The sequence below is a fragment of the Papaver somniferum genome, chromosome 9 (assembly GCF_003573695.1).
Source record: "Papaver somniferum cultivar HN1 chromosome 9, ASM357369v1, whole genome shotgun sequence".
NCBI lineage: Eukaryota > Viridiplantae > Streptophyta > Magnoliopsida > Ranunculales > Papaveraceae > Papaver > Papaver somniferum.
This window is the reverse complement of record NC_039366.1, coordinates 29,939,558-29,956,310: the sequence shown is the minus strand read 5'-3', so window position 1 is coordinate 29,956,310 and position 16,753 is coordinate 29,939,558. Positions and strand designations below refer to the sequence as shown.

Below are 16,753 nucleotides of genomic sequence, written 5' to 3'. Positions count from 1 at the left end.
TTCACTTAATGTAAGTTTCTTTGAATGTTTTCTATGCTATGTTCCCCGGCTGAACCCTTAATGTTGATATGTCATGACAATTCGTGTTCACTCGCAGCAGAGTAGCACGAATTTTCAAATATTAAGGATAAGGTCATTGTATAAGGTATTCAATCAGAAAGCATGCTGCTTTCTGGCTATGAACTTAAAGAACTCTGTGTCAACACATAGAATTCAATTACTTTTTTGCCTTGCGCAGTATACCAGACCTTGTTTGTCGAAAGTAAGCCTAGGCAAACTAGGTAATTAATCCGCCATGGATTAGTAGCTGCAAAACCCTGCCCAGAATCAGAAAAAAGGGAGCCGTAGCAGCAAAGGGAGGCGTGTCCATGCCTTAGGACAGCTGGCGCCACTTGCCATTGGCCACACCGCATCCTAAACCGACCCTATTTCCCTCGACCAATCAGGTCGCCTCAAACTCGCCACGCGCACATAAGTTATGGTTGGGCCCTTACTTGCCGGCCCCACTTCCCATTGACCAATCAGGTCATTCTAAAGCCGCCACACTCATACCATAAGTGTAGCCACGCCCATACTTGGTCGTCCCCTCTCCTTCCTACCGACCAATCAGGTCACTTTAAAATGCGCCACGAGCACTAGAGGTGTGGCCGCGCCTTATGTTTGGCCGGCCCCTTTTCTTGACCAATCAAGTCGCTCTAAACTCATCACCATACATTAAAGGCAAAACGCACCCTGTCGCGCCACTATACTAATTGGCAAACCAAACACACCCTACCACAATAACATATTAATCGGCTTTCCAAAAAATCGCACCAACATGCCGAACGTGCCATGTTGCGCCAATAAGTTGAGCGGAACGCCAACATGCCACTCCATCGCACCAACATGCCAAACATGCCACTTCGTGGCAACGTGCCATAAATAGCGCCTTACATGCTAATCTACCTCATGTTCAGGGCTAACGCCATGATAAGCTCAAATTAGGGTTTTCTAGTCAGAAGCATGACCCTACATTAACCAAAACCCTAATTTTCGCAACATAAATTATGCCACTTTGGCCCCACAACATGCCACAAGCCATGTGGGTCCCAGGAAGCCCTAGGAATGGGGCCATATCATAGCCACCCACGACAATCCTTACTCATGTGGCCGTTTCCACACTACGGCCTTGACATAGTTCCTTTGGTATAGCTATGGCACCGTTTGCACAAAAAAGTTTCGCCATGCCGCGGCCGCATGCCACATGCACTAATTAGGGTTTCGACATGCCAAACCCTAATTTAGGCAAAATTGCTACGCCAACCAAGCCAAGTAACATTTCCCAAAAGCGTTGGGATTGATGTAGAAACAGGGCCAATGTTTCCACGCCACATGTGGGTCCAACACCGATGTGCTAAAGTCTAGCGTTCATGGCTACGACAGACGCTAGTTCGTGTCACTGACATGTGCTAACTATGCCAGCCACGCCGCCATGCCGCACGTGCTAAATAGAGTTGCGATGTGCCAACCCCTAATTTGGCTAAAAGTTGCCATGCCAACTGAGTCTAGTGACTCTCTGAAGGCCTCAAGGTTAACTTAGCAACAAGGACAATGTTGCCAGAAGCCATATTTGGGTCTAACACCAATATGCCAAAAACAGCTGCCACGGCTACGCCACTGGCATGTCGTTATGCCATGGCTCCGCCAGGCGCCACTAGGCCAATGGCGCCACTTCGCTATACAACAATATGCGGCCATAATCAATGGCCATCCTTCCTCATGAGATGCAATCTCAGCCATCCAAGTTCGCCACCTAACTGACAGACTTGTGGCAAGTTTCAGACGACCAGTTGCCTAAATCTAGTGGCCAGGGCTACGCCAGGCGCCACTTGCATCACTGTGCCACCAGCATGCACGAGCCATGCCAGCCATGCCACATTGCCTCTGGCGTACACTAAAACACCACCGCGCCATTATCAGGCGCCAACTCAAGGTATCCATAATTAACGGCTACCATCCTTAATGATATGCGATCCCAGGCATCGAAGTTCACCACCGAACTGACAAACCTGTAGCAAGTTTTAGGCGGCCAGCCAAAACGAGCCTAATAGCATTGCATGCTATTTTTCTGCGGTAAGTCCCTCGACTTTGACTTCCCATACGTAGCGAAGTGCTACATGTTTACCACGAAAACACTCGAGACATAAAACATGTCACAAACTGGGGGATGCTCATCAGGTTATTGGTCTGGCGGTTTACAGCGTGCGGCGTGCAATGCACCAGTTACAAGAAAGTGTCATGAAGCAGGACAATTAGTGGTGGTAAATAGTAACGGTGTAAACGAATTCATTTCCTTCATCATGGAAGCATAATGACTGACGGTGACACGTTACTTTATTCTTCCACCATCAATCGTTTCCATTTCCTACGAGACCATGGTACGTTTCAATATGACTTGTATAAATAGGCTTCACTTTGTGACCGAAACAAGCCTGGAACGGCCATTTCTTGGTTTAGTCCAGGATTGTACAGATTAATCTCTCGAATCAAAAGTACTCCCGTGCAGTACATTGTTTAGGGTTTAGATTCGTTTGTCATCCACAAACCCAAAATTACCAAAATCAGCAGAAACGATTTTCACCCACAAATACCAGGCAATTTTTTTCCTTCTTACTTGTGTTTTCGGGTTCAGTCTAATTTATGTGTATCAGTTTTTGAAATTATCACTTCATGGCTTAACAAGGACGATAATGATTACACTTTATGCTATGGAGCTAACTTATTGTAGAGCACCTGGAAAGCTCGAAACATGCTTATATTTGAAAAAGAAGCTTTAAATATTGATAGAGTTCTGAAGGAAGCAAGCAGAATGTTTGATCACGATCATGTTATGGAAATTATCTCAACTAATCAGAAAATACAGTCGTCAAATACTATACATAACTTGGTTTGGCAGCCTCCTCCTCCAAACCATATCAAGCTGAATTTCGATTGATCTATTTATGGCTTCACTTCGTCTATGGCGGTTGTTACTAGAAATTGTGATTCTCAGTTTCTTGGATGTAAATCAGTGGGCTTTAATCAGTTTGACCCTTTGATAGTTGAAGCTAGAACTGCCTTACTGGTTGTGCAGTTTGCTAAGAAGAATAACTACAATAAAGTTGTGATCGGAGGTGACTGCAATACAATCATCCAACTTCTAAATGAAGAAAGTTTATCTATCCCATGGAATTCGAAATTTGATTTTGGACATTAAAGCTCTCAGAGAACACTTCAGTTTTATCGGGTTCGTCTATATCAAAAAAGATGCCAATGAGGTGGCACATATTCTCGCAAAGCACTCCGTGCTTAGAAAAATCCACAATGAGTGGAATTTTCCAATTCCTCCTATGTTAGAGCATTGCTCGGTCGAACTCGCATGTGTTGCTATCTCAATCATGTTTGTCAATGTTAGTGATCAAAACTATAAGTCTTGATTTCTAGTCTACTATAGCCAAGTATCGGATTAGGATAGAAAGCGTAGTTGAGCTCAAGAACTCCATGACAATCATCATACAAGACGAAGGACTACTCAAGGAACTGGTGGATCTTCATCGACTAAAAGTTATATGGAGACTTGACTTATCTATCACTCAAAAGTCTATCTACTTTATCTCCTATTTTGAGACAAAAGTCGTTTTGCTATATAGACTTTGATTATACACATTTGCTATTTCGAGCCGAGTTTATCTCGTCTATCTATTTCTCAAAATATGTGTTGGTAAGCTTTCTCTTTGGCCAAGTTCATCTTTACCTAGTGACGAAAGTCATGACACGTTTCAATCACCTTGAAAATTGCTTACTTCGACGAAATGTCCTTTAAGAATGTTTCAATGGTTGAAATGAGAGTTTATATTAAATAACCAATGACGGATAAAAACATTGTGTGGCAACACATATATGTATAAGTCCTTTTTCCTTGAACCGAAGTTTGCGAACTTTGTTGATCAAGAGAACCGGAACAAGAGCCATGAACTCAGTCCGCGAACCCAGTCTGCGAACTGGCGGAAGTTCTCGACCCGAGAAAATATGCTGGAGATTGAGAACTCCTTCCGGGAACTTAAGTCCGCGAACTAAGTCTGCGAACTTAAGCTGGTTATATCTAAAGACGATTGTTTGTGAACTTATTTATATCAACTAAGGAATGCTAAATGCAAACCATGACTATATAGTTCATGAGCCGATTCGAGTGAATCAAATCGTTTTTGCTTCAATTGTGTCTTGTGTAGTTACATAAGATTTCCTTGCAATTGAACAACTCTATAACTAGTTCAGTTGAGTCATTTTAACTAGTTATGGTGAAAAAGAACATGGTTGATATGAAAGTGCTCATATGGCTAACCATTGGTTAACTATTGTGGAACCAACAAATGTTCATGTTTGGGTACGGTTACATAAACCCAAAATAGTACATTTCATTTGTGTATAACAAGCTAAGTTTTCGATCCAACGGTTGAATAACATTAGCTTGAATCTAATCAGGTTTTCATCTAACAGTGAATATTGAATACTTTGTTACCAAGCTAACATTGATTGCAAACCCTGATTTGAAAGACTATATAAGGGAGAACTCTAGCAACTGGGAAATCTAATCTCCACACCTCCTATGTGATACTAGTTGTATTAGCTAGAGTCGATTCTCCTTTAACCTTAGGTTTCTTCTTGTAAACCAGGTTAACGACTTAAAGATTTCATTGGGATTGGGAAGACAGACTGATACTACTTTCTCGTTGTTGTGTGATCTGATCTTGATGATTCTATAGTTTTGAGTACAATCGTAACGATTGGATTGAGATTTATATCTCCGACATGCAAGACTGAAAAGTAGTCACAAACATCTTCGTCTCATCGTTTTTGATTCCACAATATCTTCTTTCGCCGCGTCGATTAAGATTATTGTGAGGTGATTGATGATTGATAATACTAGGTTGTTTTTCGGGAATATAAGTCCGGGTTATCAATTGGTTCATGTTCACCTTGATTTATCAAAAGTCGGAATAAAACTCGTAGGTATTTCTGTGGGAGATAGATTTATCTATTCTGTAGACTTTTCTGTGTGATACAGATTTGTTTATTAAAGTCTTCGACTTTGGGTCGTAGCAACTCTTAGTTGTGGGTGAGATCATCTAAGGGAATCAAGTGTGTAGTATCCTGCTGGGATCAGAGACGTAAAGAGCGCAACTGTACCTTGAATCAGTGTGAGATTGATTGGGGTTCAACTACAGTCCAGACCGAAGTTAGTTTGTAATAGGCTAGTGTCCGTAGCGGCTTAATACAGTGTGGTATTCAATCTGGACTAGGTCCCGGGGTTTTTCTGCATTTTCGGTTTCCTCGTTAACAAAATTTCTGGTGTCAGTGTTATTTCTATTCCGCATTATATTTTGTTATATAATTGAAATATCACAGGTTGTGCATTGTATCGATCAATTGTGAAATCCAACCTTGGTTATTGATTGGAAATTGATTGATCCTTGGATATTGGTCTTTGGTACCATCCAAGTTTATTATCCTTGTACTTGATAAAGACTCGCAAATTCTTATTTGCTTGAGTAAAGATCAAATCAAGTGAGAGAGATATTAACTCCTCAATATACTTTTCTCTAGATTGAGTCTGACTGTCTAGTTGATTCTCTAAAAAGTATACTGGAGTTTGTCCATACAGATTTCTAAGCGAAATATTGGGTATGGTTGTTGTACCCCCGCTGTTTCAATTGGTATCAGAGCAGGCAAACACGTTTAAAGACCTTACAAGTCTGTGTTTGTTTCAATCTGAGTCTGAGGAGAAAATCTCTTCTCTAGCATTTACGCATACCAAGATGTCTCCTAAAGCTTTTAATTATACCAAGTGTCTTGGAAACACCTCAAAGGATTACTCCTTAGTTGATTCTTCCAAATCCCGAGGTAGAAAGATTGTTCCATCAGATGTTGACATCTCTTCCTCTCATGGGGCATGTGACACTTTGGCAAAAGCTGAAATAGAGCTCACCGGATTCTCGAAAAATTCTACTGAAGATACTGATTTTCAGGATCATGCTCATCTTATTGATGAATTTGAAAAGTCTCTAGATCGAGAACGTGAACTCTATAACATCATTGAGTCTTTCTCTAAGAATATTGAAAAACTTCTCCAAGAAACTACTCTACAACGTGAAAAGATTAGTGTTCTTGAGGATATTATCAAGGAAGACTCAATTAGAGAAAAACGAATGATCAAGACGCATTCATAAGATCTAAACAAAATTCGTGTTGAAAAAGAGAAACTAGGTGCATCTCTTGTTCTAGTCCATGAACAGTGCAGATCCTTGGAAAAGGAAAACTCTGTCTTAAGGAGAAATTCTTCCGTACCAACTAATTCTTGTGAATTACAGCACATGAAGAAATGTTCTCCAGAAGAAGTTTGTGTCAAGAAGGAGTTACGTGACTTAAAACTCTCTCATACGGATATGAAGATTAAACAGGTGCCAGTTGTTGGTTCTCCTCCACGAACCTGTACATTCTGTGGGAAAAAGAATCACTATGTTATCCATAGCATTGCCAGAAGGAAACAAATATCGAATCTTCATAATTTGCTTCTTTCTACTATCAATGGAGTAAATAGTTTGTCGACTTCTGCAGTGAATCTCGTGCCCATAGAAAACCAGAAACCTTATAAAAATGATCTCTATTATAGAAATCATCACAGGAACAAGTTCATCTCAATGGTATAAACTCTTGTGCCACTAATGAACATATTCCTTGTGATTATAAGGATGTGTATGGTAAATCTAAGTCTAGAAAATGGATTCCTCTCTATTCTGATCCTCTTGAACCAATTGCAAGAGGTCCTAGATTTAGTCCCCAGAGAAAGACTTCTGACGTATATGTTAAACACGCCATGTCTTACTCTTCTGGGATGAAAGTCAACCGAAGAAAGGCGAAGAACAGAAAGATCAAACTGTCAGATGATATATACAACTCTTTTCTCGATGATCATAGTGGTATTAATTTCCACTCTACCACCTGACTCCAGGTTTTCTTTTCCTTGTTTCTAACTTGAGAGATGCAAGGAAATTAATTGAGAAATGCTCAAGTATGTTGTATATTATTTCTGTTTAAGTTTTTTGTGCTGACGGTTCACAAACGTTCGCGTACTCCTCTTGTGAGTTCTTAGGGTTTTCGTAACAAGAGTTTCCAACTCGTGTTCACAAACACATATATACTTATTCTATATTGTGTTTCTCCTACCCTAAAAAAAGGGTACATGGAGAACTCCGCAAAATCTCAAGAGATTGTGCATCTTGATATGGAGAAAGACAATCAGGAACGTGAGTCAATTCAGGAGATGGTTCTAAAGAGGATACTTGAAAGAAAGGATCACAACTCCAGGATTGATGATTCTGTCAAGGATTTAACTCGTTTTCAGAACAATTCAAAGGTCGAGTTTGCAAATCTTCAGTTGCAAATAAACAAACTCCTAGATGGTCAGGCCAGAATCCTTGCTAATCAGAATATTCTCATACGAAATCAAAAGAAGATCATCATGGACTGCGTCAAAGCTAGACAACTTGCTCGGGTTGTTGATCGCAAAGTTAGTGTTCTAACTCATGAACATGGTGTGTCTATGGTCAAGAAAATAAAGGAAATCAGTGATACCTTCTTTGATGGATTCATTGAAATATATGAGGTTCTCAATGAACTCTGATTTTTTCCTTAATTTGTCTAGTAAATCTTTTATTTTCTTGTTTTGATTAGAAGAATAACTAGAGTTTGGATTAGCCATTATTGTGATTACACATAGCTATGTCCAACAGTTTTCATCTTCATATTTTTAGATTTATTGGTTTAAATTCTAAAATTGTTTGGAAGATGATTTTTGCAGTATTAATCTTTATGGTTTTATATATTGCAATTTGTTATGGGATATGTGTGTTTGCGTCCGTGAACTGTGATTGTCCCATACTTTGTCAAAAAATTAAGTTGTCGATATGCATGTATTGATAAAAACATGAATGAATTTTTGACAATACAAAAGTTAAACCTATTATGTCAATTATTGATGGAAGATAAGTTAAAATCTTTTGTTTACAAGGATTATGTCTATTGTATGTCATTGTGCAAATGGTGATGGAAAATAGAATGAATCCTTGCTTATTCCACAGTATAAGGTCGACCTCCGATCCACGATTTTTGTGTACATACTATGTTGTTCCATAAGGTGTCTCATGTTGAGCACAATCGACTGAGTTATTCTTAGCTTAGTGGTTGCTTCGTGAGGTACTTTATGTCGAGCATGTTCAGCTAAATTAATCATTTTCGTTTGGTTATTTAGTTGTTGCTCCGTAAGTTCTCTTATGTCGAGCATGACCAATTAAATTGATTACTTTTTGTGGTTAATTTGATTGTGTATTTCAATTGGATTAATTACGGGTTCTCTTGTGATTAATATAATTGAGTATTTTTGAGTCTCCATAAGTTCACTTATGTTGAGCATTTTCGATTAAATTAATCATGGATTCTCTTGTGGTTAATTTAATTGAGTATTTTGGATTCAAATTCATACTTGTATGTGATTTGTTATGTCCAAAGAAATCATTCTTTTCTTTTGAAATTAAGGTTGTTCTTGTTGTTCCTTTGGGAATGACATATTATGGGGGAGAGTTCTTTTGAACTTGCGCTTAATTTCCATATCTTTGTGGGAAGTGCGGCTGTGGAATTATTTAGGGGTTATGTTGTATCTTTATAAACTCCTTGATGAACACATTTAGCTTCGGCTTTATGATTGCATCTAAATAAGTTGATATGTACTTTTCTTTGGTCTTGAAGCGTATTCGTGGAAATTTCATTAGGATCCCGTTTTCCTACCTTTTCCAATTTTATTGACAAAAATGGGGAGAATTAATATGTAGTTCACACTACAAATACATATGGTTTTTGGATCATTATGTAAGGGGGAGTGGTTTCCATGTGATATGGAGTATTGACTAAGGGGGAGTGATACATATCACATAGTATTGTTGTTGAAGTTGTGATGCAATTGAACTTTGATGCTATATAATGATACTATGACACTGTATAACAATGATTGAGAACTCTTGTTTTCTCGTTGTTATAGCTAGAGATTTTCAACAACAATGATGCTGAACTTACAACCTTTGGGATCATTGGAGTACTTGGAAGTGACGAAGATTTCGAGTAATGTTGAAGATTAGGCATATGGAATAAGAGCTACAAAAGTTAATTCATTTATTTTTTTATTCTATATGTATTGATAGTTTTGTCACTAAAATTGACAAAGGGGGAGATTGTTAGATCATTGCTCGGTCGAACTCGCATACGTTGCTATCTCAAACATGTTTGTCAATGTTAGTGATCAAAACTATAAGTCTTGATTTCTAGTCTACTATAGCTAAGTCTCGGACTAGGATAGAAAGTGTAGTTGAGCTCAAGAACTCCATGTAAATTATCATACAAGACGAAGGACTATTCAAGGAACTGGTGGATCTTCATCGACTAAAAGGTATGTGGAGACTTGAACTTATCTATCACTCAAAAGTCTATCTACTCTATCTCCTATTTTGAGACAAAAGTCGTTTTGCTATATAGACTTTGATTATACACATTTGCTATTTCGAGCCGAGTTTATCTCTCCTATCTATTTCTCGAAATATGTGTTGGTAAGATTTTTCTTTGGCCAAGTTCATCTTTACCTAGTGACGAAAGTCATGACACGTTTCAATCACCTTGAAAATTGCTTACTTTGACGAAATGTCCTCTAAGAATGTTCCAATGGTTGAAATGAGAGTTTAGATTAAATAACCAATGATGGATATAAGCATTGTATGGCAACACATATATGTATAAGTCTTTTTTCCTTGAACCGAAGTTTGCGAACTTTGTTGATCAAGAGAACCGGAACAAGAGCCGTGAACTCAGTCCACGAACTCAGTCCGCGAACTGGCGGAAGTTCTCGACCCGAGAAAATCTGCTGGAGTTTGAGAACTCCTTCTGGGAACTTAAGTCCGCGAACTTAAGCTGGTTATATCTAAAGAAGATTGTTTGTGAACTTATTTATATTAACTAAGGAATGCTAAATGCAAACCTTGGATATATAGTTCATGAACCGATTCGAGTGAATCAAATCGTTTTTGCTTCGATTGTGTCTTGTGTAGTTACATAATATTTCCTTGCAATTGAACAACTCTCTAACTAGTTTATTTGAGTCATTTGAACTAGTTATGGTGAAGAAGAACATGGTTGATATGAAAGTGTTTATATGGATAACCATTGGTTAACTATTGTTGAACCAAAAAATGTTCATGTTTGGGTACGGTTACATAAAACCAAAACAGTACATTTCATTTGTGTATAACAAGATAAGTTTTCGATCTAACGGTTGAAAGATATTAGCTTGAATTTAATCAAGTTTTTATCTAACGGTGAATATTGAATGCTTTGTTACCAAGATAACATTGATTGCAAACCCTAATTTGAAAGACTATATAAGGGAGAACTCTAGCAACTGGGAAACCTAATCCCCACACCTCCTGTGTGATACTAGTTGTATTAGCTAGAGTCGATTCTCATTTAACCTTAGGTTTCTTCTTGTAAACCAGGTTAACGACCTAAAGACTTCATTGGGATTGTGAAGCCAGACCTATACTACTTTCTCGTTGTTGTGTGATCTGATCTTGCTGATTCTATCGTTTTGAGTACAATCGTAACGATTGGATTGAGATTTATATCTCCGACATGCAAGATTGAAAAGTAGTCACAAACATCTTCGTCTCATCGTTTTTTATTCCACAATATCTTCTTTCGCCGCGTCGATTAAGATTATTGTGAGGTGATTGATGATTGATAATACTATGCTGTTCTTCGGGAATATAAGTCCGGGTTATCAATTGGTTCCTGTTCACCTTGATTTATCAAAAGTCGGAATAAAACTCGTAGGTATTTCTGTGGGAGATAGATTTATCTATTCTGTAGACTTTTCTGTGTGATACAGATTTGTTTATTAAAATCTTCGACTTTGGGTCGTAGCAACTGTTAGTTGTGGGTGAGATCAACTAAGGGAATCAAGTGCGTAGTATCCTACTGGGATCAGAGACGTAAGGAGCGCAACTGTACCTTGAATCAGTATGAGATTGATTGGGGTTCAAGTACATTCCAGACCGAAGTTAGTTTGTAGTAGGCTAGTGTCTGTAGCGGCTTAATACAGTGTGTTGTTTAATCTGGACTAGGTCCCTGGGTTTTTCTGCATTTGCGGTTTCCTCGTTAACAAAATTTCTGGTGTCTGTGTTATTTCTATTCCGCATTATATTTTGTTATATAATTGAAATATCACAGGTTGTGCGTTGTATCGATCAATTGTGAAATCCAACCTTGGTTGTTTATTTGAAATTTATTGATCCTTGGATATTGGTCTTTGGTACCATCCATGTTTGTTATCCTTGTATTTGATAAAGACTCGTAAATTCTTATTTGCTTGAGTAAAGATCAAATCAAGTGAGAGAGATATTAACTCCTCAATATACTTTTCTCTAGATTGAGTCTGACTGTCTAGTTGATTCTCTAGAAAGTATATTGGAGTTTGTCCATACAGATTGCTAAGCGAAATATTGGGTGTGGTTGTTGTACCCCCGCTTTTTCACCCTCCCCCAGCATTTTTACTCTGCTAGGGTCTTAGTTTGTTTTTCTCTGTATTAGGATCTCCTTTCTTTATTGTTCTAGTCTGACATTCAAAAAATAAAATAAAATAAAATAAATTAAAATGAGTGATTCTAACAAGATTAATGATGTATAACTCAAACTTAACTCCATTAATAATTATTTTGCTTTTAGTTGCGTGTAGTACGTAAAAAGTCGATTTTTTTGATTTCTGAAAACCTCCAAATTCTAATCGTGAAAAAACTTATGGTTGAGAAACTTCGTCGACCCAACCGTACACAAAGAATACAGTTTGGATAACAAACTTTCCAAACCGTAGACGTCTTTTAACTCAGAAAATAGGGTTTGGAAGTTATGAACTCCAAACAGTAGATAAGCCTACGGTACAACACCGTAGGTTCATGAAAGCATTACGGTGTGGAAATACAAACTTTCCAAACCTAAACAAAATCTGATAAGCTTACGGTCTGGATTAGGGGTGCACATACCCTACCCATACCCGCCAGTTTTTTAACCATATCCTACCCTATCCACTATTTGGCGGGTAGGGTGGCGGGTAAAGATTTTCTTAACCGCCAGTAAACGGGTAGGGTGGCGGGTATATGCCATATCCTACCCACCCTACTTAAGAGTGCACATATCCTACTCATACCCGCCAACCCTACCCTACCCGCCAGTTTTTTAACCGTATCCTACCCTATCCATTATTTGGCGGGTAGGGTGGTGGGAAAGATTTTCTTAACCGCCAGTAAACGGGTAGGGTGGCGGGCATAGGCCATATCCTACCCACCCTACCCGTTGTGCATCCCTAGTCTGGATTTAAGTAATACAAGGTTGGGAAAGAAAATTTGATTTGCAACATATGTTGTGGTACTCCAACCGTAAGAAAACACAGATTAGCTTACGGTTTGAAACTAATACTCTACTGTTGTAAATTTGTGTTTTATTTTCTTCGCCTACGGTTTGAAACTCAAACCTCAAACCGTATGCAAGCTCAGATAAACCTACGGTATGGAACTAACAACCTACGTTGGGGAAATTACATTTCAATTTTTCACCGGAGGATTGACCTACGGTTTGAAACTCAAACTATACGCAAACTTAGCTAAAGATACGGTATAGCACTATTAACCTACGATGTGAAGTCTGGTTTCGATATATCACTTGAAGAATAACCTACGGTTTTGGATATATAAAATTTTCAAACTAAATACACGATGCCTAATTTTCAAACTGAATAATCGAAGAAGGAGCGACGGAGATGACGGGGAGAAGAAAAGGCCGTGGAAGAGATGGTGGAGAGAATGAACAATATGATCCCAAAGATGGCCCTATAACATTCTGTGGGACCAAAATTGGTCCCTACTCCCAACATGTGTACATAATCCCTCAAGCCACAACGTAAGATAAATAACCAACCAAAGCCCCAGGCTGTAGTCCTGTACTGAAATCATAGTTTCCCTGAAAAGGGTATTCCTAAAACCCTAATTCCTCAAGAGAAACTTTGGATTTCATTTATACTTGGAGAGGAAGAATTGGTTCCACAACTTCCACTGTGGGGTTGCAGAAATGTTAGGAGTTCGTAATTCTCTGAAGCTTTTTACAATCAAATCATCACCATCTATTATTATAAAACCTTGTCTCATTATACCTAAGAATACAATTCGTTGTTTCTCTTGTCCAAGAACAACAACTCAATTTTTCAGTAATCGGAATCTAGGCTTTGTTTCTGTTAATAGAAATGGTAGTGGTGATGTGAGTATTCGTGGGTTTTCTTCTGCTGCTGCTTCTGCTTCGACTAATCCAGTTGAATTGAATGATTCAGCTTCGTTTTCAGGGGTTGTGTATGATACTGTTGAGGAAATTAGAGCTTCTATTCCTGTTAGATCTTTTTTTCTATCTACCAGGTTTGATTTTTTCTATTCATTTTTTTCCTTCTATTTTTAATGTTTATAGTTTTGTGATTTTTGTGGAAAATTGAGACGAGTTTTATTGGTTGCAGTATTGATTTGAGAAGTTTGATTGATTGGAATAAAGCTAATCACATTCCGCCTACTTCAAGAATGACTAACTATGCTGTTCTTCGATTTGGGGATACCAATTCAAATCCTCATGTAAGTTATTCCTCAACATTTGGTTTTGGCTGCCCTAATTGTGCGCAGTAACCGAACTCTGTTCACATTTCATTGGTGCATGGGTTATACCTAAAAATCCAAGTAGAATCCTGTTTAAGTTACTATTTGAATGTCATATGACATGTATATTGTAGGATACAAATAGCATAAGGTTAAGTGATCTTGAGAAGTGTAATCTAATCTGGAACATTGAAATGTATGTGGTGTACCTACTTTGCGCCATTATTGGTATCACAAAAAGTAAAATATTAAGAGGTCATCAGCTCAATTCCTTAGTGGTCTTGTTAGAATTGTGAAGTAAATCCAAGTATTGGATATTGCTTGAAGCATATCTTTAATGTTTAATGTTTCTGAATCCCTCTTCTCCTGATTGAAAGTCTTGGTATGACTTGGTTAAACTTGGTATGACCTGGATATTTCTCAATGCCGAAAACCTTGCAATGCGCGAATTTGTGACACTATTGGTTCCATATCACACCCTTAAGCGATTGAATGTATGTTTTTATTTTTTAGTAGCGGAATGTGTGAAAACATATGTTGACTCCAAAGTCCTTTTTAAACTCCTTGTTTCAGGACTTGGAGGCTAGCTTAAGTGGGAGCGATTACTGTTATATGGTAGTTTTTCAATATGGATCTGCTGTTTTATTTAATATTAAAGATAGCGACGTTGATGGGTATCTGAAAATCATAGAGAGACATGCTTCAGGGTTGCTTCCAGAAATGAGGAAAGATGGTAAGATATTTTTTATAATGCTCAGTCAAATATAAAGTTCCTGCTCTCAGCTTTTTTATATCTTCGTTTTTTTGGTCTTACTTTCAAAGTTTAGAGCCTGGTCCTACACTACTTGAAAAGATATTATGTTGAATGCTCTGTTAAAGCATAAGATAGACGGTAGTGATGACTGCAAAATCCTGGTAACAAACATGAATTAGCACGTTTTGCCTAAAATCTTTTATTTGATAAATTTCAGAGTTTGCCCCATAATTTTATTTTTGGCAAGAACCAGTGCACACAGAAATTAGCATGGTGCAAATGGTATTTACTTATTATCAGATGATTTCGGTGTTTATATGATCTGCTCTTTACTATTATTTGGTTATAATGTGTCACATTGGTCTAAGTGTTATCATGCTGTTGATACTGCAAGAATTTTTACTTTGTTGTTGGCAGCCTTCGCGATTTCTATGACACTTGTAGGATGCTGGATTGTCACTAACCTGACCTTTTTTCTCTCTGTGTGTGTAATTTTAGAATATGAGGTGAGAGAGATCCCAAATTTGCAGACTTGGATGGAAGGCGGGTTAGACTATATAATGTTGCAGTACGTAAACATTGATGGGATTCGTACAATTGGTAGCGTTCTTGGGCAAAGTATTGCTCTTGATTACTATGTCCGGCAGGTATATCTTTCAAATGGGTATAATAGTCTTTTTTTTGTTTCAGCAAGAAGAACACACTTACAGGTCCATGGACCATTATCTCTTTCAGGTTGATGGGATGGTTGCAGAATTTACAGACATTAATCGTGGAATGGAGAAAACAGGAACCTTTACCATGGAAAGAAAAAAGCTATTTCAACTTGTGGGGAAAGCGAATTCTAATCTTGCTGATGTTATTCTTAAGCTTGGGCTTTTTGAGAGGTAATCAATTGCTTAGCTAGCAAGTACAGATTATGAAACTTTTGGACGGGGGTCACTTTTCCACGTTATCTATCATCTTTCATTTGAAACAGCTGATAATGCACACAAACTAGTTCAAGGATGTTTTTACTTGAGGGTTTCTGCAGACATCGTCACATCGGCAAAAAACTGCCTTTTGTTCCATAAACCATAGCGGGTTAAAAATGACCATAAGAAGATCTTGCTCTCCATTTATGTGTTTAGGATATGGTGGTGTCTTTTATGCTTGAAATTAACACCTGTTTCTGCCCTGAAAAGGATGGTCTGAATCTTTATATATGATCTTGTTCCTGCAAATGCTGCTACTTCGGTCTGCCGACTGGGAATTACGATACAAGCTCAGCCTTTTGTGAGTGGCCCTTAGCTAATTTTAATTTCCTGGTATTTTCAGATCAGACATTGCCTGGAAAGATGCTAAGTATGCCCAAATATGGGAGTACCTTCGGGATGAATTTGAATTGACTCAAAGATTTCAAACCCTTGATTTTAAGTTAAAGTTTGTCGAGGTACATGTTTTTCTTGCATTTCTTTACGATAATCTTTTTGATTTATAGTGTTTTTTAAGGCTGAACTCATCACTGGAATCAAGGTTCTCTTACTAATGTGTAATGTTTCTTCCTTGCAGCACAATATTCGCTTTTTACAGGAAATTCTTCAGAATAGGAAATCAGATTTCCTGGAGTGGCTTATCATTATACTTATAGGAGCAGAGATTCTCATCTCAGTATATGACATAGCCCACAGGTCAGCTATAACCTCGCTTTAGTGTTCTTAACATTGGGAGCAGGGACGGATAGGCAACATGAGCTGTCTCATTAATGGTCAGAGCAAATTGGGCACTTTTTACAACAGCCGAACATGAACACAACTAAGGTATCTTGATATGGATCTGAGATTTTGTTCTTTTTGTTCAAGATTAATGGTGTATAAATCTTTGCGAAGAATAACTATTTTAGCCAAACACGATAGTTTTCAACATCTTCATTGAAATCTAGTTGTATATGAAAAAATAGGCATTTACATGCCAAGAAACTGTGGAAAAGACAGTGCTGTTAATAGAATTGATTTCAGATATGAGGATCTGTTGTGTTTCGTTTTGGGGTTGCATTATGGTTTTCGTAGAGGGTTTGAACGTATTGCTAGTTGACTCCCGTAAAAGACATGTTGATAGGTTTACTACTGATGATTAGTAAATGGTTGACTGCTAAGAGACGATAATGATCTTAGCAGATCTGCTAAGTATGAGAATACAATTTAGTGAAGGTTTTCTTTCA

At 38.0% G+C, this 16,753-nt stretch overlaps 1 protein-coding gene across 1 annotated transcript; it reads left to right on the top strand.

Moving 5' to 3' along the window:
* The first annotated feature begins 13,089 nt into the window (after positions 1 to 13,089).
* LOC113307580 (sporulation protein RMD1-like) lies at positions 13,090 to 16,553 on the top strand. The gene is made up of 7 exons (XM_026556021.1): positions 13,090 to 13,571; positions 13,667 to 13,778; positions 14,373 to 14,532; positions 15,052 to 15,200; positions 15,289 to 15,440; positions 15,871 to 15,985; positions 16,105 to 16,553. The coding sequence occupies exons 1-7, from the start codon at positions 13,234 to 13,236 to the stop codon at positions 16,243 to 16,245; spliced, it is 1,167 nt and encodes a 388-aa protein (XP_026411806.1). The 5' UTR covers positions 13,090 to 13,233; the 3' UTR covers positions 16,246 to 16,553.
* Positions 16,554 to 16,753: the final 200 nt, after the last annotated feature.